At 42.3% G+C, this 22,508-nt stretch overlaps 1 protein-coding gene across 2 annotated transcripts in view; it reads right to left on the reverse strand.

Annotated features, from left to right (window-relative positions):
• Window positions 1-2,864: 2,864 nt before the first annotated feature.
• The window catches only part of GSG1L (GSG1 like), a 107,295-nt gene continuing 87,651 nt past the window's right edge, over window positions 2,865-22,508 (reverse strand). For both annotated transcript variants that reach the window (XM_085307254.1, XM_085307256.1), the window contains 2 exons: window positions 4,516-5,121; window positions 2,865-3,662 (listed from right to left, as the gene is read on the reverse strand). In XM_085307254.1, the coding sequence (XP_085163380.1) occupies window positions 3,236-3,662; window positions 4,516-5,121 (1,033 nt within the window). In that variant the 3' untranslated portion in view covers window positions 2,865-3,235. The remainder of the gene's footprint in view (window positions 3,663-4,515; window positions 5,122-22,508) is intronic.

Here is a 22,508-nt window from a genome sequence, read left to right on the forward strand (position 1 = left end):
TTTTTTTTTTTTTTTTTGTTCGTTTGTTTGATGTCACATGTTTTCTCCTTCTCCCCATTATTATTTAGAAGGAGATCATATCTTGTAGTCCAGTGCAGGGAAAGACAAGCTGAACCCAAAGGTGACTTTTTGCCTGTCTTGTCATCCTTAGTGGCCTGGCAAGGGAAACAGCAGCAATGTACAGGAGAGAGATGTCCTGGTGTTCGAAGTATTTGCCAGTTGAGATCAGGGGAGTGACTGCTTCTAGGCAGTGTCAATGAACTGTGAAAGGGGATGAGTGAAGCAGGAGAGCAGAGAGGCAGTATCTTCCACTGGTACTGAGCAAAATAGCGCAAGGATATCCCTCCACCTCACCAGTTCTTTACAAAACTGCCTACAGCTCCAGTCCTGTCAAGTGCAGTCAGACGTAGCCTGGAGCCATGCATACATCTCCTGGTCCTTGAGCAGAGCCTGATAGTGTCCTCCTTTCCTCAAGGCAGACTCTGGAGCAATGATCACCTTGAGAGGCCTTTGTAAGGAGCCAATCTTTCAGCTTTGTAGCCTGATCACCAAGGAACATGAGCCCCTGATGTGCAGGTATGTCTGCTGGTGGATCCTAGACTCTGACCGTCTGTGCTTTCATGATCCAGACCCTTTTAGTGTGGCCTATCTGAAATTTCCCAGTTGTGTCCTCCCCCTTGGCAGTGGCTTTGCAGTGAGTGGGGACTCTTAGCTCTTCATGACTCAGCCAGGGAATGAGTCTGACGCAGGTAATCCTGCAGAGGGACCTTTCCCCCTTGAAGATGGATTCCTTGACTTGGGGAGTCAAAGAGCCAGTATGGGTATAATCTTGCCCTAAAATCAATTCTCTTTCTGTTCCTGTGGCCACTGGCTTCCAAATGCTGTCCACAGCAGCAGGAAGCTCTGAGCCACTGGCAGCAGTTGTATATAGGCATTAAATCGCCACAGAGTTTAAAGCTGCTTGCTTATTCTCTAGTTTGTGGTCAGACCTATTTTAGACATTAATAGGTAGAATATGACTGCTGTACAAGCTAAATTTTATTTTAGGGAAGAAGCTTTCTGTTACTGCACTCAACCATCTTTTAACAGGTCCTCACTCCCATGAACTTTTCAGGTGCTTGTTGGAGGGTGAGCATTCCAATATCCAAGCCTCTTACATGTGACCATACTAACATGTGGAAATAGGAATCACTTCCAGGTAGGTAACAACTTAAAACTCAATTTAAGGTCTAGGGGGTGGGTGGGGTTCTTATAGACAAATACAGCAAAGCAGAGTGCGTGGGGCCAGGGCTAATGAAGGTGAGTAGAAGGAGAGAGCGAGTGCTCACACAGTAGTTGGTGGGTGCTGCTCAGCAAAACTTGGTCTAGTTTAAGAGACAATTAAAGGCAGGAAAAATGGCATGGGGATGATTAGGGCTTCACCCTAGCCAAGTGGTACTTAGTCAGAGAGTCCAGTGTTAGGAGCAGGCTGATCATGAGTTTCTGGAGTGTTTGAGGTCCTGAATGGAAGGATGTGAGGAGTACAGACTAAGCAAAAGGAATGAAGGGTGACGTGGCAAAAGAGGAGCATCTTAATGAAGAAATACCAGAGCCATGTCCATTCAGTCTGTATCCATTTGGAGGAATGTTTGAATTTCATGGGCACACACTGTGCTTTTGTCCATGAATCAACAGCCAGGCTAGTAAATACTCTAGCACTCCAACTGTTCCACTGCAAAGTAGAGACCGGGTCCCAGGAGGTGCTTGCCATGCTTTGGGCTGCTGATTGCAAGGTAGCAGCATGGAACCAGAGACTGAGATTCCTCTTACTAAAGAAGACCGTTTCTAAGTGTCTAAGCGGCTGCACTGCTGAGCATGGAAAGCATACCCCATGGTCATGGCATGATCATGTAGAGAGGCAGTTTGATAGCAGCAGCTGTATTATCTATTCTGTCAAGAGAGTGTGGAGTTATTTATTTGTGAAATAAGGCTCTAATGGAGACCTGTGAAGCCACACCCTGAAAAATAGGGAAGAACACAGAAATTCTAATAGTAAGTGGAAAGACTAAACCTCATCATTCCTTGCTTGCTATATCAAGGATTTCTGGATAAAGAGTATGCATGTGTGCTCTCTCTTCCTCAGTCAAGACTGTGCAACTCAGATCTGAGACAGCCTTTTCAATACATTGCTGTTCAAACATGAGTGACAGTGTTGTTATACTGCACGTTTGGCATTATGAAGGTAAGGGAGTTTGATTGCAATCAAGCAGTATTTGTCCATAAATGTGACCACCCACATGATCTCAGACAGACATGCACTAACGTAAATAAAACACAAGAACCTGGGCTTCTATCATACATGTCCCAGATGCCGGATTGATATGTTAGGTGGCATGGATAACCAGCACTGAGCAGGGAAGACATGCTCCACAGAAGCACCACTGTCATGTGAAGACAGAGCATGGCTGTCAACATGTGTGAGCTGTTCTGTCTGCTCAGTTACCAGAGACTGGGAAAGATGCAGGTCACAGACTCCTACCTTAACCTGTTCCAGTGGTGGATTGTTACGTCCATCATGTCTGAACTGACTTAGGGGTATATTGTACTCTCTTGTATCCTTGACCCCCCAGTTACTTAAAATGGAGATCTGTATGAGTGCACTGCAGCTCTTCACCAGCCTGTGCGCCCTGCTTTTCTTCCCATGTAATCCATGATGCAGGAGGGTGGGGAGGATGGTTTGCTGTATGGTCAGATCTCATCCTACTGTGTGTTCAAGTTACGATCGTTGTTTGATTTGACGCGCAAAGTATTTTTAGACCCAAAGAAAAAAAAAGACACACAAAATTTTCTAACAAGTAATGTCTTTTAATGAATGATACACTCTAGAAAATAGAAACTAGCCAGATGCTGGTTGGTAGGTCTGTTTGGGGTGGGGAGAAGGCGCTTGCCTGCATACACAGTGCCTTCTTTGGCTTCTTTTGGCAGCAACTGTAGTTACTGGAAACAAGGGAGCATCCATATATTGAAAGAGACACTAAGGGGGCAAATTTTTTCAAAAATGTAGAAAGTATGCAGAACATCTTCCTGCCCTGTCTCATCAGGTAAGAGTGACACAAAGGGCTTGGAGTTCACCAGTGTGTTTGCAGATAAATTCCTACCTAGAAGGGATAGACCCAGCTAACTTTACACACCACAGTTCAGTGCTCTGAAATCATCAGAGATTTCTCTTTTTTTGCAGATTTTGTGGACTCTGCTGTTATTGCACTTCTTTCTGGGTCCTTTTCTGCACGTGATGTGTCTCTTCCCTCAGTGTCTGACTGCTAATTCCAGGGAATATGCTTTTCAGAATGTCACGATACACTGTGTACAACTCGGGGTCTATTTTGGGCTTGGGCAGAGATCTTGAGTTGCAGGCCTGTTCGGTGACTGAGTGTTGTAGTAAGTACACATCACTGAAGAGCACAGTTAGGATTTTGTGTGCAGCTTTGTAAGGATCATCTTCAAACTGTACCATTGCCTTGAGCTCAGTCAGGGTGTAGCCGTTGTAACGCTTGCTATCTTCTGCCAGGGGCTGCACAGTCTCACCGATGTGTCTCACTTTCCACTTCAAGCATTTCAGTTCTTCCTTTACATCTTCTAGTTCTTCCTCAATGGCTTGGAATTCCTTTGCAGTTACAAATCTCCTGCCAAGAAAAGAAGTGGCAGATGCAGTGTGGAATTTACAGGCTCACTGGGGTGAAATCAGTCCAGTTTGCTGGGGCAAGATCCCAGAATCTGAGGTTTAGAACCTGCCATGTCACTGAATACAATCTTCACCTCTCATTTATCAGACTTTACAGTAAAAGCAGATTTTCTCTGCTGCTACTGTGATTAGAAGGTTTGTCCAAAACCTGATCATGCTGTTAATCAAGAGGCTTTTTCCAATATCCAAACAGACTGTTTATGACCTTTTTGCCTTTACGTCAATATTAACATTTAGCTTAAACTCCTTTCCCTCCCTGGAGGGAGGCTACCACCTCTCTGTTCTGACTACTGCCAAACACAGCAGTGTTGTTGGGACATTTGGATGGAGAACATTGTTCTGTAAGACCCACCTGGAAGCCCAACACTGAATGACCACAATGTCAGCCCATTAGAGGATAAAGAAGGAATGATGGTGGTGGGGTGAACTGTACTATGACAATTCTGCTTCCCACATGGTTGTGACTAGTGTAATGAGGGATACATTTTCTCATTTGAAAGGGATATGAGACAACCTTAGAACTATGCCCTGTTTAAGGAGCTGAGATTGACAACCTGGCCCAGACATGATCTGTAATCAGGTCTGGATAGTTAAAGGAATGTATGGAAAATATGGTATTTTGCTTCTCAGGAAACAGGTTTTAGCGGGAACATAGAATCGTTACTAGAAAACAAACACTGGGAACATGTACATCACTAAATGTATTTAAAACATTTGATGAGCAATTGTTAGACAACCCTGTACCGATCTGAGTTATGTGGTGACTTAAACATGGGTATGATCTCGATACATACCTTTCGTGATCAGGATCTTCCAGGTCTGATTCAAAACCCTTTCCTGTAGTCTTTAATTCAGTAATAGAATAGTCAGGAGACTGGGAACTATCTTCAGGAGTCTTTGTTGTTGGAGGCCTTGTGCTTTTCCTGGTTGGGGTCAGTGTGCGGTCTGATGTTGAAGCTTGTAAGTTTTGTGCTGTGTGAGGACAAAAGGAATAGAAGGAGCTTGTATTGATCCCTGGACTGACTGGACAGGAGTCAGAATATTGCTGTGGATTGGCTGAGCTGGGCGTTAGACTGAGCCTGGGGCTGGCTGGGCAAGATGCTGGAGTTGTTCTTGCACTGAGTGGGCTGGAACCTGATGTTGCTAAATTTTTATTTCTTTGCTCCAATGGGTGAGGACTTAGTGATTCTTCTGGGGCCAATCTAGTGACAGAGCCAATGTCCAGCAGGGCTTGATCCTGAACCATGGAGATCTGGCTGGCTGGTTTTGATGAAAGTGAAGAGCTTTTTGATGTGTTGCTGGAAGAGCTTGACATAGTGAATGGGGTTTTTTTCTGAGCGTTATGGTCTCTCCTGTTCCTCTGCGTGTTAGTGACATTTAGAGCTGGGTGTTGTGAAGCCCTGAGGAAAGATAAACAAATACTTTTTCTCCTGGACTGGATTAACGGTTTATAAAACATTTTGGGCCTATTTTGGGCCACTTCTGAGTCTTTTCCCCATAACCAGGTTCTCTCATTGTTTGATTTGCTACTAATATCTCTATAACACCCTCTGCTCCTGGCAGCCAAGAACAAAATTTTAGAGAATAAAGTACATAAATTCAAGACCAGTTCCTCCAGGATGTCAACTTATCTATATCATCAGTGTCATCCCTGGCACATCAATGTTTTCTTTCTTGAAGTTGCAGAGACTCTGCGAGAACCAAGGACTTGCTGCTGGGGGTGGGGACAGGAAGGGCAGAAAGTTACTGGCACGCTGAGAATGACAAATTCCAACACGAATGAAAAGGGATGAGACTGGCTTGCAAGTCAGCGTGGGCTTTCCCACAGCACTGGCCCTTGATCATCCCTGCCAAGTGTAAAGACCTGCATTTACCTTGGACCCGCATGCTTTAGTTCTACACAGTATTTCTGTTGCCCAGTGAATCAGGGGAGGAATAAACAGACAAGGTAAAAGTAGAAGGGCAACACAGAATCATATCATCAGTCCTGTAGTAATATTATAGGTTACTTCTTTTATACAGCTCAGAGGAAGAGTATTAAGGTCTTCTCTTCCCCCCTGCCAAAGCTGTAGACTTGTACAAGGCTGACCAGCTCTTTTAGGTGGCTGGAAATGCCAGTTGGATAGGATCCAAATTACTCCTCTGAATATTATTCCCTGTACTTGTCTCCTGGCTGCTGCCAGACAGGAGAGATCTAACTAGTTTTTGTTTTATGGTTAAATTATACTTAGTTTGACAAGACACTGATGACAAGAGAGAAAACCAGACCAGTGTAACCTGGACCTGTTCTCATGGATAGTAAAAACAGTGAGAAGTATCTTGACCTTGAAAGGGAACATTAACATACATGAACATTCATGATCCAGAATTTCTAACAACCAAAGGATACCATACACTTTCATAGCAGCACCAGTGACCAGTTCACTCTTCTTGGGCATCTGGTATGTTCATGTTCCTCTTATGGTTGAAGACAGCAGAGAAGCCAGGCCTGGATGTGCTATAGGCAATCTGGTGCATGAGGGAAAGCACAATCCTGTTCTGTTAGTACCAAAGGCTGAATTTGCTACTTAACAACTTCTCCACCTCCTTATATGTTTCTCAGTGTTGGAAACAAGTAAGGCACAAATTTTTAAGGCCCAAAACAGCATGCCTCATGCTTAGTGCCTTCACACAGTGAAGACCTTTGCTATATTGTAGTCACAATTCTACTGAATAAAAAAGAGCTCTTTAATAAAAGAAGCATAGAATGGGTTATATGAAAGGCAGGAAAGAAAGCAAGAATGCAGTCTTTCCCCAGAAATGCCTTGCTTTCATAAACTAAGTGAACAGAAATTGGGAAGGCTTTCCTGTTGTAGTATTAGAGATGCTGAAGAGCAGGATCTAGGATGCAAAATGGAGAGAGCAGCTTGGTAGAGCAGCAGGCTCCCTACCTGCAAGGGGGACAAATATCAGCCAATGCAGCAGAATTCAGGAGAGAGCAGTGTGAACTCCTGCTGCTCTTCATTATCAACTCAGCCTGCCAAGGGCAGGATGTGACATGTTCGAGGGCAAGGCACTAGGGATGGAGCTGTATGTACTTGTCGGGGCTTTGGAAAGCTCTTTGCTAACTGAGTCACAGTTTGTCAGGAAAGGTTAAGTATTGTTGTAGCTGGAAAGAAAGACAAATTTGGAGAAATAAAGATGCTTTAACAGAGGTTCCCTGCAGGTTCCCTTTTTTTAACTCTTCCTCCTTTGAAAAAGGGCTTCTGTTGGCTCATGAAAAAATGTTTTTTGATTGTCTAGTGTAGCTTGCTTTCTCCTGGGAACCCATAACAGAGATAAGTGGAGATATCTTGGACCTATGGCCTAGGATTTTGATGAGCCCTGGGATCTTGCCATCACTTAGGCATCATCAGCAAAGATATTGTTAAAATTATTCCTTTAGTAAAATGGAGAAATCATATTCCTTTCCTCCTCTACTATCTTCTTGTGAACAATATACTCCATTGTAAATGATTGGAACTTCAAACAGCTTCAAAATGCAGTCTTCTCCACACAAAACTTGAAATGAAATGGAAAATTTTCCAGCTACAGAGGTGGGTTCCAGCACTTCATCCTCTTCTCTATTTGTCATGTCATAAAAATCCATTTTCTGAAACAGCCCAGTGTATCACTATACATTCCTTCCTAATATGTAAACAGGTTTATACAACTGCTGTAGCAAATGAATGTAATTCCTAAAGTTTGCCACCTTTTGCCAATTGTTAATTCAGGACTTATTTTCTATTTAAACTAAGACATTGCTAGTAGAAAAACATACTTAATTGAACAATTTCTCTTATGGGTAGTTTTATAGAAAATCTTTTAATTTTGGCCTTCAATATTAAGGTACTCTGACAGAATTTAAGGCTCAGTTCTTGAACAGGTATCCAGGAATATGAAAAATCTAATAAATTTTGGTATATAAAGCTCAAAAAAAAAAAAAAAACTAACCTGATGTTTTCAAAGAAGATTGACCTTTTCTATACAACTAGTCCACTGTTCCTTTTATAAGAGGTGATTTTCTAAGCCCCCTTAGGATTTTCTAGCTCTGGATTAATATTTTCATTCTTTCTTTGACTGGAAATATATGTATTACTGAAATGTTATAAGATACATGGCACCTCTGACAAGATGGTTCAAAGGATAATTTCAGTCATTTTGCAGAATAAACTCTGGGTTGGATTTTTCAAGTGTGCTGAATGATGGTTCTATTTCAGGTCATTGAAGATGCTTTACTTTAATGTTCCAGAAAAATTCAGTCCTAAATATTTAAATCTCTGTTTAACATGTGCAGAAGGAAAATGAACCCACAGATCTCAGTGACAAAACTTTGAGAAGAATGTCTTTAGCAGATCAAGCCCAAGGTGGCTTGGATGACGTTGAGAGTGCTTCAAGGACCTCTAGTTTTCTGTGCCATTGGTCATGCATGGCACAATATGGCCCTCATCAAAGCATGATGTGCAGACCTTGTAGCGGCGTCTGGTGAGGGGGGKGGTTCATAGCACAGGACCTGCTGTTCCTGTAAGAGAGGAGGGAAGGGCTGATCCATAGTGCACCTGGTTAACTGCAGAGCAGAATCCAATCCTCGTTTAGCATGTAGCTGTTACCCAGACAATGTTGCTGTGGGCAAAAGCAGGCTCGTCATGACTTGCTTTAATGTCAGGCAGAAGGAACTTCGAAGAAACACTGGGACATGCTCTGGTCTTGTCACCACAACAAGCACTCTTGAAGACCTAAGCTGGAATTCTTAAAGATGTCTAAGGGAGCTGGGTACTTAGATCCCTAATAAAAATGACTGAAAGAGGAATACTTGGTTCCCAGGATATTCCTGGAAACATCATTTACATCCTCATGGCAGCACCTTGGCTGCCACTCTCACAGACCTCTCCTATTGCTGCCTTACTCAGACTCCAGTCATGTCAACTTTCATAATAATGGTGCTCACTTCCTCATTGGTGTTGTGGTGACCTTCCTCTTCTCTTGTTACTGCTCCTCACCTTTGTTTTCCTCTGACTCAACTCTCTTGTTTATATGCAGGCTTGAGGCTGGCCAACTACAAAGCAGCTTTGCAGACCAACAGGAGTCAGCAGTGTGCCTTGCAGCAGAGAAGACCAACCACGTCCTATAGCAAGAATGCAACCATCTAGGTGAGGGAAGGCATTTGTTTCTGTTTGGAAATTGTGAGGCTGCACTGGGGGTACTATGTCTAGTTTTGGGCTTTCTAGATCAAGAAAGACATTGACATGCTGGAGTGAGTCCAGGGGAAAGTCACCAAAATCGTTGGGGCCTGGAACCCATGACATACAAGGAAGGCTGAGACAACTGTGGTTCATCCTGGGAGAAGAGAAGGCAAAGGGGAGATCTTACTGTCTACAGCTAATGGGAGAGTGTGGAGAGGATGGMGCCAGACTGCTCTCAGAGGTGCACAAGGACAGGATAAGAGGGAACAGATCCAAGGAGGGGGACACAGATTTTCAACTAAGGAAATGSTTTTTCACCACGAGGATAGTCAAAACTGAAACTGAAACAGGGGCTCTGAGAGCTTTTGAGTTACCTGTCCTTGGAGATCCTCAGAACTCAACTGGACAAGGAACTGAGATGTTTGATCTGATGGACATGCTTTGAGCAGTGGGYTGGACTAGAGACCTCCAGAGGTCCTTTCCACTCTTACATTACTCTGTGACTCAGTGATTCTACCTAACTCACGCAGTAGCAAGGCACTAGTGTCCCCCATCAAAATACCCCTTTTTTTCTCCCATAATTTCCCTTTCTCTCTTCCCTTCCCTTCCCTTTCCTTCCCTTTTCTCTTCTCTTACTCCCATCTCCCCATCCTTCTCTTCCATTCCACCAGCCTATCTGGGCTGTCCCCTTCCTAACTGACATTACAACGCCTGTTGCAAGAAACGCTTTAAAAAATAAAAAGCTTTTCAAAGGGAGGTGAGTGTTACTTGCAGCCCTCTGGCCTAGACTAATTGCTCCCCCTTCTTCACAGAAGTCAAAGTCAATAGCTCAGGCCTTTGAGAAAGTGGGCTGTGGGAGCAAAGATAACCTGGAGCTGTGCATCTTTAGGTGCTGCTTCTCCTTTGGGATGTGAGTTGTTGTTTCTCAGTCTCTCTTGAAAGTGAGGAATGTTGTATTGGTGCATGTCTGGTCATGCCACGCATCTGTTCACAACAGGTGAATTCGGCAGATGGAGCGTGAGTTGTCTGTGGGCTCATGASCTACTCTGGGACCAAGAAGAAGACAGCAGCAGGATGATCGTCTGGTACACACATCAAAATGACTGTTTATATAAAACAGAGATGAATCCCAGGCATTCCTTAATTCTCCCTACAAAACTGCACATTCAGTAAGCGCTTTTTGCTGCTGAAAGGTGGAGGAAGTTTATTCTGATGGGAGGAATACTGCTTTGGAGACAACTAAGTACATGTATTTGTTCTCAAATATCCTGTAGCAAAAAATGATCCAAAYGTTAAGTGAGCAACAGTCCTTACCTACATTCTGGAAGAAATAYAATATAGCCAGTAACTGAAAAGCTATTTGAGTGCATATACAATCTGAAATGCTTCACTTTGCATCTTTAGCAGTATCRGACAGGGTTTTTTATAACATAACTCCAGATTGAGCTGTAGGAGATAGCACCTTTATGGAAAGATGCTGTTTAAAAGATTAAGAAAAAATCATTTACAGAACTGATCTTATTAAAATGTCTACAAGAAACTTCACCAATTCACCTGCCTGCAGAGGAAAGAAAAAAAATAATAAAAAATAATCTTTTTTTTTTTTTTTTTTTTTTTTTTTTTTTTTTTTTGCTTTGCTTTGCTTTTACACTTTTTATTTTTCACTGGCACAAGTGAAAAAAACAAAGAAATTCAATTTACATTTGTCATCATGGCTGCCTCAAACAGAGGAACTGGTTGATTAAGAAGAAATCTGAAGTTTGTTAAAACAAAATGCCAGTTAGGTTTTAAACAGAAGAAAATGAGGGCAGAACTGAGACCTTTAATTTTGGRGTTTTGTAGTGAGCAAGGGCCTACYTGAAGACAGGATCAAAATTCCCATAGTTTTCAGTAAAGCAAGGCTGGATCGTAGATCTGTAGCCTTAGTGCTTCATAAGAGGGGATTTTTTCCGCTATTTTAACGTAATGAATCACTATGAACTGAATAAATTACAGGAAGAATTACAGGAAGAATTGCAAAACCTGGAGTTGAAATCAATGCTGACATGAAATAGAAAGGTGATTGCAGCTGTCATGTACCCCCACAAGGAGAACCCTTGACTCAACTTTGAGCGACACTTCAAATGCGTCAAGTCCTTGTTGTCTGCCTTCTTCCAGCCCTGTGCTGCTCAGCATATAAAGCATGTTCCCCGTTGTCGGAGTGACCTTGTCTGCCGTCTGTGCCTCGCCCTCTCCTGCTGAGCTTGTGCAGACGTTTTGTAGCAGGGATGGTGGAGATGCACAAAAAGTTGCCTGCAAACCACCACCTTTCTGTGGCTCTTGCAACCGAGAAAACACAGCGGATTTTCTTTCTTCTGAGTCATTTCTACCGTAATTTAAAATTGCGATATTTAAATACCGTATTCAAAATCTATGCATCTTCTGATTATCTTGTTCAAGCAGAAAAAAAGAACAACATGCCTTACAGTGAAGCATAGGGGTACATAAATCTTAATGTAGACAGGCAGGGGTAGGAGGATGGTAGAGAAGTTGTGGGATGAGCACAAGAGAAATTCCTGCAGGGTGATAATGAGGAGAAAAGGGCTTTTCCAAGATCTACTCCTTGTCAGATGACCCTTCTAAAGTGCCCACACTGTCAAAACAGTGACTCTCCTATTTTGCTAAAAATTAATTCATTTTGAATGTTCTTTCAGTTTTCTAAGAGAAAAGTTAAGTCCTGGACTCTGGATCGATCTGCCTCAAATAACAGGCAATGCTTTTAGCCACAGACAGCGTGCAGTATGATAGTCAATATGCTGTTTCCTGCTCTGCTCTTGCCCCTTTTGAGCTATCCCTTTCTCCTATTTAACTTTGTCACCATACTCTTCCCTCATATGTCACGTTTCTCCTGCCTTTCATTTTCTTGTTCATCTGTACTTCTCTCATCTGCCCTGCAGGTCCCAACCACATTGATCTATGCAGCAGGCACATCATATTAATGCCTAGTGGTGGGAGATGATTGGAGGAGAAGGTGGAAGTAGCATGGATATACAGATGTCTGAAATCAGGTACAATTGCCGTCTGGAGTCTAATAGCAGCAAGTGTTTCATGGTAACAAATAAATGCGTAAGAACAGAATCCTAATGTGAAACTTTTCATTCTGTCATATCTGCACAGCAGCTCTGCATAACCAGAATACTGGAGCACTGAGATGTCCCAGCCCTGCACATCTGAAAAAGAAATTCAAGATCTGCAAGGTCAAAAAAGACAGCTATTAAGAATGTTTAGAGATCTGTGATAAGGTAAGTTTGGCACGAATGAAACATGACTGGGAATATTGGTGTGTAACGACCAGCTCTATATGTTTGAATAGGAAGCAACACATGGAAGCCAGTTCTGGGGGAACAGAGAATGCCAGTTTATAGCTAGAGCTCTTTGATGCTCCCAGCTCAGACATGTTTAAACCGTGTTAAAGGAGTATTACATTTTAGTGATGACCATCACAGGGTTTAATGTAGAATCATCAAAACTATTTATTGCATTACTCTGATCAAGACTCCTGGAGTCAGTTTCTGATAAGATTTACAATTTGAGGCCACTTTTCCGAAACTGATAGCTTAATCGTRTTCATTTTTCTAGTAGAAATTACCCACTGAAGTCACTGACATATTTCACCAAAAAATGGTCAAGTTCTAAGGGAAATTTTGTAGAAATTGAGAATTGATATTGTTTAATGTATGATTAGTGTTTTATAGCATGCAGATACTGTTTACTTTTATTGCGACTTTGTATCCCGTATCTTTTATGGGACAAGAAGGATGTGAGGGTCTAGACTACAGCCTGCTTTTTGGGGGGGAATTAACCAGGCCCTTCAAACCAGACCACTAAGATAAGTTTCAGCACCAAGACTCTTGATAGCACATTGTGGGCTTTCTCTAGACATAACAAGTTCTCACTAGCAGAGGAACCTGAGATCCCATCCTGGTCCTGGCTTGGCATAAGGCCCTTAGTGCTTCCTGCATTCTGGCCTGACCATGGCTCCTGTGCTGTTCTCAATCCTGTAATCTTCTCTCTCCTAAAATGACTCATCCGGTAAGTACTTATTGTCTTCTCTCATTTCTTAGCATTTTTCTTTTTTTCTCCTATTGAAAGGTTGTAGTATTTTGCTCTACAGGGACACTCCCTAAAAATCCTTGCTTTTCAGTAACGACCAGATGCTCTGTTATGTCCTTATGGAAGGACAAAAAAAGAGAATGGTATCTGAGGATGAGTGAATATTGTTTATATGCTGTTTGGTTCAAGTTAGAATAACCTTGGAGCATTTCTAACTGAGGCCAGCTGGCAAGGCCTCCAAAAAACAAAATGCCAGTTGAAATAAGCAGTAAGAAATAGCTTCTGATTATACATCCCAGGGTCCTGCTGGTGCAGGACAGCCTCTATGTAAAGAGTTTATATATGACACTCTGCTCCCATTGCCTCTGCTAGAGTAATGCAGATGGTGAACTTGTTGAGCAATGCAGAGGACGCTCTCTCTTCTGAAGAGCTTTGCCCTCTTTGACAAAAGCAGATGTCCAAATAATCAAAGGGGCTTCGTCACCTTTGTGCCTGAGCTGATTCAGCATGGCACTTCCCCTATCCTGTTCCTGTTATTAACAGGCCACTGTTGCAACACTGGCTCCTCCAAAKGGACAGACCTTGTCCCCTGCTGCTTGCCACTGCCACAAGACAAATGCATAATAATTAGTTCTAATATTAATAAGTAATGTTAGTAATAAACATTCATATTAATGCGCTCTGCATGTTTTGTGGCTTGAATATCTGCCTTTGGATTTTGTACTTTATTGTTCACATCCCTTTCATTTTATACCACAGAAACAATCATCAGCTTGGCACATGTGAAAAACCTCAGCACTGACATTGCCAGCAAACTTGTACGTGCAGGCAGTAGAGAAGTTGCAAAGCCAGCTGGCAGAATGGCACGTAGAGATAGATATTTTTCCACACGCAGAACCTGGCCCCAAACTTTGGTCGAGAGACCCAAAGTGCATGACAGTCCCCTTCCTAAGCCTAAAGAAAAGGATGTAGAAAGGCGAGTCTGAAGCTATGGCATGTACCTTTTGTGACCTTGAACATGTCATTTCTCATTGCTGCCTGCTTGTCTTGCTATCCTGGAAATTATAACACTTACCTACCTCACAGGCGTTGAAAGCCTCATCACTGATGCTTTTGCTGCAGCTCTGCATGATATTTCTTATGCAAATAATATAATGAGCTTGTTTGCATATTTGCAACTAATTGGCATACAACCAAAAGGATGAGCTTGGGGGGGGAAGAAAAAAAGAAAAGCAGATCTGATGCTGGAGAAAGAAAGTGGCTTTGGTTTAGCAGACAACTGGCACTTATCCTCAGTGTGAGATGCCATTGACTATCTACTTGGGCCAACCAGGGAGACAGATGCTGGTAATCCTAGTGCAGTTGTGGTCTCCCTGCAGTGGGCAGTTCTTGTCTTTTTTGAGAATGTGCTCGTATAAGCTGAGCTAGGTGCACAGCTCTGGAACTGCAGCTGAGACTCCCAACTCTTGCAGTATTCTGGATGCTATGTATTTTCTGGGGGGAAGTGGCTTTGAATCTACACCATGCTGAGTCACTACACTTGCTAGTGATGCAGCTGAAGAGCTCAAATCCATTGATCAGTCTTATGGCACCAGCCCCTGTGAACAGCTTTTGAGAATTTGGCCCCAGTCCTTTATCATCTTACAACGATAAAGTAAGAATTGAAATGACTTTGGACTCAAAAGCCTAACACTGAGATGGGATTGTGGATGCTGTGCAGTATAACTTGTTTTCATTATCAAATTTTTAGCATTTGCAGTTTGGGGAATGGGATAATAAGCAGGAGTAATAAAGATTCGAAAGTGGAAGCTGCATTCATAAGTAAACTCTGAACTCGGAGCAGAACTCCACTCACATCACTTGCTTAAACTAGATGGGATGTGGTCACAGCAGGTAACCAACGTGAAGCTGAAACTGATGCGATGTTGAATAATGGCCTCTATTCTTTAGCCTGATCTTCCTGTTGCTGTACCCCTATCTGCCARATGAAAAGGCCTTTCTTTTCTCCTCTCCTCAGGGCAAGTGTGGTGTCCCTGGGGGATTCCCGGAGTTGCTGTTTAACAAACCATTTCAACCGACATACATCCATATTACCTTTTAAAGGGTGGTCCCGGCCTGCCCTCCCTTCTTCTGCTTTGCCTCCCAGAGGTGCTTGAACAGCAAGTAGTGCTCCCCATTGGAATGAAGGAAATATGTGGGGAAACTATTTGTGTAAACACCAGAAGAAACAATAGAACTAAAGGAAAGGTCAGTGCTGATAACTAAGAACGCTGTTTACAGCAGTAAAATCATCAAAGCCAGAAGGCCCATGGCTCAGGTAAGGTCAGGACTATTAGAGCTGTTGCAAGCAAGGAGGTAAAAATTCAAGGCCATTCTTTTGCTCAATCGATTGGCTTAAACCAATTGCAAAACCACAAGTTTAACTTACAAAGTGACTTCTGTACTGTGCACAAGACTGCCAGCCCTTTGGGTCATTGGCTTTTTTGCATAACGTACTTCATGGCTGTATTATTGCAGTGCAGCGACCTGAAATAATTACTGTTGTCCTCTGCACCACATCAGTGTCACTGYTTGGCAGTGCCCTGATAATTGTGCTGGCGTCATTCTGTGAAGGGAGTTGCAGTACGATGGACTACTATAAACATTCACCCTTCTCACACCTTCACAACAAGGTCACTTCCTTTGCTTGTTGGTCTTAGTTATGGGCTTCCCAAGTGTGTGCTGTTTACCTTCAGGCTTAAAGTCAGAGGGAGAAGATGGATATAGAAATCTGATCTTCGAAACAATATTAGGCGGCAGGAATAACACAAGATGCAAAGTGTTATATTTGAGCTTCTCAAATGTGCTTGCTCCACTGATGCTTAGGGTCAGCTTCAGTCGCAAGGAGGTGGGCTGAGTTATGAAATACAATTTCTTAGATACTTACATACTGTACAAAGGTAAATGCTGACTACAGATCTGCAGAATTACACTGACTTCCAAAGGTTATCTACTTTTCACTAGCTGAGGATCTAGCAATGAGACTGTTATTTGCAGTCTAACAGTGCAGAATGTGAAAATGCTGAAGAAAATGCTAGTAAAAGCAAAGAGTTAGGTTGGGTAAGGAGACCTGAAGATGGCATATTTAAAGTATTATATATGCTACTCTTCTTTCCTGTGATTTTCCTGTCATTTGCTACCAGCTATTGCCAGAGGCAGAATACTGGGCTAAATGGACTTTTGGTCTGACTCAGCTCAGCCGCTTTCATGTTCCTTAATATTTTTTATAGGCTAGGTTAGACTTCTGCCATAGTGTATTAGCTCTAATAAATCTAGTTATTAGATGCTAACTCTCTGAATCAGGGCCATGAATCCACCCTCAAAGCAGGGACTACAACACGCTTTGGTCTCCTGTTAAGATTAAACCAGTCTTCCCAGCGGGATGACTGRCCAGTCTGAATACCAATGAAAGGTTTAGCTTGTGGCCTGCAAACTGAACCTCTGCTCCAGGGGCTTGTGTTTTTCTATAAAGCAGTGACTTTTCCTAAGTGAACAGTCTTCAGTCTTTTGGAAAGTCGCTGTAGTTTGTCGCTGGAAGTGGGGGTGATCAGCCATTAGTCTGCCCCCAGCCTTCTTATGTGGAGCAACTGGGGRTGGAAAAGTTCTGATATCATTTTAAGTTCTGGGATTTACTGGTAATATTTCAGTTCCTGTCCTACCTACCTACCTACGTACCTGGAGATATTAACTGTATGACTGGTTACAAATCTTACTACAGAGTTAAAGAATGATCAATTACTGGCAGTCACACCTTTGGATTAATTCACTTTCTGAATTGATTTATTGTGAGGTTTGTTAACTGGTCCAGGGAAATAACTCGATATCACAGGTCTTCCACTTTGTGAGGCCCCAGAATTAAGGTTAATCTTACTTTTGCCCTTGGATTTAGGACAAAAGTGGGAGGGCTCTTATATAGCTTTGGGGATGATTTTGGCTATATTGTTAAGAAAAAGGAGAATGATAGTTCTATAGGTATTTTATGTGGTGACTGGATAAACCTGCTGCCAGTTAAAATGAAGGAATGACTCTACAGTTCATTCCAAGAAAAAGGGAGCTGGAATATTTTAGGGAAACTTCTGGAGTGTGTAAGAGCAGGAGGAAAGAAAACTTTTAATGAAGGGGGATGCCCTTGGGTTTGCATCTATGTCTGTAATAGCAGGGTGTGATAATGGTCAGAAAGTCTGTGTTTTACCTAGATTTCACATCTATCACTTTTTTTTCCTCCTCTTGTCCTCCCCCCTCCCCCCGCCCAAGATCATGCTACATTCTGTGTGTTTGTAACTTTTTAGCCTGAAATAGTCTTTACAGGTAAGAACATAGCATCATCTTGAAGTCTAAGTAGCGGAAAGTGCACATTTTGTATAATGCTTGCATTAAATCATTAAGCAAAGCAGCAATGGGAAAATCTAATTTTTGTTTGCTTTCAGGTGTAATTGATTGTAATTCAAGGCATTGACCTGAACACACTGAATGAAGTACCATGTGATTTGGATATATGTCTTCTCACTTGCAGTTTGCTTTTACGAAGCTGCCAGCACAGCTGTGAAGGTGAGCAGCATGTCCTTTACATCAAAGCGCTGGAGTGGAGCTGAGGAGGGGGGGTAGGACTAATAGAACCTTGGTTCTATTCCTTGAAACACCTCACAATATCAAGAATTGTTATTTTTTCTTTGAAACAAAGACCTTTAGATAGTCTTCATGATGAAATAAGCCCATTTGAGCATTAGCCAATAGCCTGGTGTGTTAGGAGTTTTCTTGGGAAGTAATGACCCAGATCAATTTTGTATTAATAGAAATTTTCTGTCTGTGAAAATGAAAGATATGGATCTGCTTGTGGAAAGGCCTCTAACTGATACGACATTTCAAAGAGGAGGAGATACCAAATGAGCTGGTGATAAACCAAGCTTGAGAGCAATGCTAGTACTATCATGCCTGTGGGAAGATAACCTGCAGGGACATGGAGCTAAAGAGCAGTTTAAGCAGGTCTGATGAAGAATCAGGTGCCTCAGTTGTGAGGACGGTAGACATGACGCTTCCATGACTATTTAACTGAAATGTGCATCTCAGCAAGACAGAGGCAGTAAAATGTTATGAAGTTTCCATGTTTTAATAGTGCAGAGTCAGTCTTAGAGCTCTGCCAAGCAGGTCACTTTCCCAGCTCTCCTTTCTACTAAAAGAGGAATCACTTGCTTTCTTTTCAAGGAAATTTATGCATAAAACTACCCATATCTTTCCTGGAGAGTAAAGGAAAARTAYAGTAATCACAATGGGCCAGGAGCCATGCTCCAAAATTGATCCATAGAACCACCAACTCCCATAGCCTAGAGTAAGAATTTTTACAAATGCTGAATAGAAAAATAGTAGTTTTCTGAGTAAGAATTAATAGAAGCACAAGAAATGGCATTTAATTATATTAATCTTATTGTCTATCAGTAGCTACTTTCAATCATTTTATATTCAATAGCATGCATCATCATGAATTGGTGATAGAGAAAAAAAGATAGCGATACTGCAAGTTATACAGTTGTAAACTAAAGCATATTTTTAAACCACTGTGAAGTCACAGCTTCTTGAGATAATGTAAAATTATACGATATGTACAAATCCTAAATTGAATSCTGGAGAATTTTGTACTGTTTATGTGTTAGTGGATTATCATTTGGGTAGTACTATCTGGGGAAAGTACAACACTCTGCTTTCACAAGTTCCTACTCCAAACCCTATTCTTAACCCCAGGGAAGCAGTATGGGGACGGTACAAGCCATTGTGTATTGGACATATTCRGAGCCACTTACTATTTGGGGAGCAGCTATGGAGGCACTGTAACCTCAGGTCCCCAGCCTCAGCCCTCTCTTCCTCAGTCCTGGAAAAGAGAATATAGAAGTAGCACTTTTAACAGAAACAAATGCTGCTCCCAAATGTACAGAAATGGAAGGGTGAAAATCGATAAGAGTACAACATACCTGGGCTCCTCCATCTATAGCCAGCCAGGCCCATTATGGTGATCGTAATGGTCTCAGGAAGGACTTGGATCCATTGGCTTTGCCCCTCTCAGGGGAAAGCTTATGTAAAGAGGCCATGGGGAATAGAAATGAGGGGCTCAGGGCTGCGTCTCTCCCATTCTGTCATTCTTCAGGATGAATCTAAGCGTYGGGGACTAACAGCATTGTACAGTACATGTGTGTTGGAAGTGGGTATGTTGCTATTGCTACACCATTTAAGTGCCAGTCCGTGTAATTTTCCGGAAGGAACAGCTCTGCAGATAAACCTTCCTGTGTTGCAGAATAAAGTACAGAATAAATGCAAGGCAGAATGTTGCACTCATCATTGTGTGCTAATGAAAGGTGAATAATCAGATTTGAAATTCTTACTGATGTCTATATGAAAAAATACTGACTCTGTAAATGGGAGGTACTGCAGCTCAACAGCTGAAAACCTGTTCAGATATCTAGGTGACCAAGGTGGACATCAGAGCAAAAGGTTGGTATGCCTTTGGAAAATACTGGCTGTGACCTGCACATCAATTTATAGGAGTACAATAAAGTTATAGGAAAAAAAGGTAAGATTAAGATACCTTAGAGAAATGTTGGATCAGAAATAGTTCTGATTTATCATCTCTGCTACAGTTTTGGTCCTGATGTCTGTTTCCACCTACTCCTAGCATTACAAAACTGCATTTTCAAGCCCTGAAGAAGCATTTTGTCTGTACTAGTGTCAATGGAAGTTTCAATTCAGTTCACACTAGAATTTCACAGGTAGCATCTGCCTGATGTTGAATTGCTTTTGCAGATCAGAGCAAGTACTCAGTCACCAAGACCAATGCAGTGAAATCAACTGCTTTGGGATTTACTTGCAAATTTGTATGYTGGATTAAGAGTGCCTAGCAAGTGAAATTTGCTTCACAGGGAGCAGAAAGCTGGAGTGGCTGAAAGAGGGGTTTGAAGTATATAAGAAAAGCAAAAGAAGAAACTGGGGACAAACTTCACGAAGGCATTCAGCACGATAGCCTAGATGCACTGTCTCCTGCCTGAGCTKACATGATAGTGTCGATGTAGCCAGCTGGTCTAAATACCATGTGCAGTTCTTATAATATGAGCGTGCCCTAATTATAATACAGCAATAGGTTGGGCTAAGCTGCTAGAATTGCTGCATCTACTATTGATTTCCATCTTGCCTTCCTTTCACTGCTTCTTTTGAACCCCAAAACTAGGCAGCTGCACATAGGTGAGAAGTTATACAAAGAAACCTGAAAATCTGACAGTCCAGGTGCACCCAAAGTAGTGCTGCACTGGAAGGGCTACCTCTGTCCCATGCTTGTGAGTTTTAGTATCCCAGGACCTTACAGTTGAGCTTTTACAAGGTAGAGAAGAAAGTGAGGGAGATCAGAGCARTTTCCTGATTCCCTGCCCTGGACCTCACTGCAGAACAGCTGAATCTCTGTGGTAGCCGTCAAAGGGAAGGAGGCCCTGGAACTGCTGGCTGTGCTCTGCAGGGCATTGCACAAGCCAGCTGCAGTGGAAGTAGGGGAGGTCTCAGCATGTTGACATTCTTTCATAGCATGTCAAATGAGAGAACATAGAACCCCCATCCTCCTAACTCATCTAGAAGGATCCTCAGAGCAAAGGAAGCAGAAGAACCTGTGGAGTGATACCTCCTCTGCAAGCTGGTGTGAACTGTAGATGAAGGACCATGCTCAAGATAATATGGGGCAAAAGCAACTTCATATGAGACAGAGAGGAAGGAGAGCTAGACAGCTATTATGAATTGAAACCTAATTAAACTAAAAATTGAAGAAGATGAGCAAAAAATGTAACAAAATATTCAGGCAAAGGAAATAAAATAGAAAAAGGGAGGACAACAGATAATAGGACAAGGATCAGAAGCTGTGAATTTGCAGCAAATTCTACTGATAATTTTACAGAATGCTTAATACATGAATAATGCCTCCAAGTTCCTATCATTTACTTGTTCTACCTTGAGTTACTCTGAGAATAGAAGGGCTGAAATGTCCCTTGATTTTATGGTGTGAGCTACATAGTCTTTTTTATCTGGACTTTTCAAACTATATGCCTGGGAGATAAATAATTGTTGAATGTAACACCATGCAGCCATTCAAATAGTGATCATAGTGCTTAAAAACAGTAAAATGTTTTGTGGTTGCTTGTAGTCAGCGAGTTAGACCATCTCTGTGTAAGCATGTAGTCTGCAACTAGTCTGCAAACCTATCCTAGGTTTGGATACCTGTATGTGCACTGTTCCAGGTGGAGTCAGAACAGGTTGTAGAGCAGCRTTTAGGGTGTACACACATGTTCATCCTCTCTGAAAGGTCTTTCCTACGTTCATCACAGCTGAGGCAGTTCTTACGATGTGAAGACTGAAGTTAACAAGCAAGCRTGTCCCATAAGGGATGTTTCCCTCTCTTCAAGTCTATAAAGTGCTTTAATTTTTTCTTCCAATTTTGCCTTTTACTTCAAATTTACATCTGAAAGAGATAGACTGAGGTGGCAGTCRTGGAGACTGTGCGAGGCCCATATGCTAGAGGAAGGAATTGGGGCAAGTCATGTGCTGACTTGGCTTGTCCCCMGCATGTCCCTCGGCACTGGTTAGTGGACGTGGCACACACTTTTGGAATTGGGAGCTTTCATGGAGACATAACAGGTTTATCATCTAATACAGCTCCAGTAAATCTTTATTTGGGATCTTAAGGAGTCCTCAAGAGAAGGTGATGCAGTTATATGTCATTTAAATTAACTGAAGTATAGTGATGCTACATTTGAAAAAGTACTTGCAATATTAGTGATGTTTTGCTGTCAATATATTTCATAAAAGAAACATTGTCTTCTCTGAGAGCAGGGACCTGGAGAAATATGTTCCAACAGAGAATTTCTGTCAGGCAAAATGGGGGCTAACTCCTATCCTGTCTTTCAGAAGATAAACTGCAGCTGTGGAGAATAATGATAGAGCTTTAGCTTTCAACAAAAATATATTATTCTTAGAAAACTGCCCGTCGTTCTCTGTTCAGCACCGAGACTAGCTGCTTGTGTACAGGGTGCTCCATGTGTCCAGGGTGGAGGAACATGCATAGATGGGGGTAGGGATGTGGGCAAAGCAACTGGAAGGAAGAGAGCCTGGAAGGTTTTATTTACAGGATATGAAAAGGAACATGGAGGTGTAAGAGTAGGAGGGAATTTGAAGTATCCCTGGATATGTGTGCAGGAGGGAAGGCGAATCTAAGTTATTTTCTATTTGTGCAGAGGAAGGACAGAGACAGAGGAAACTGCACTTGCTGGGACTGCCTGCACTTTGCTGGTGACATAATTCATATGAAAATACTGTGTTACTAATTGCTCCCAGGACCCTCTGCATTGGCTAAGACTACATGGGTCAGAGGAGTGAAGCGGATCGTGAATATGCCAGTGGTAATGCTGCATAGCTTTGGATCTCTGGAATGATCC

Source organism: Rhea americana, unplaced genomic scaffold (genome assembly GCF_003343005.1).
Source record: "Rhea americana isolate MKP2758 unplaced genomic scaffold, rheAme1 scaffold_255, whole genome shotgun sequence".
Lineage (NCBI taxonomy): Eukaryota > Metazoa > Chordata > Aves > Rheiformes > Rheidae > Rhea > Rhea americana.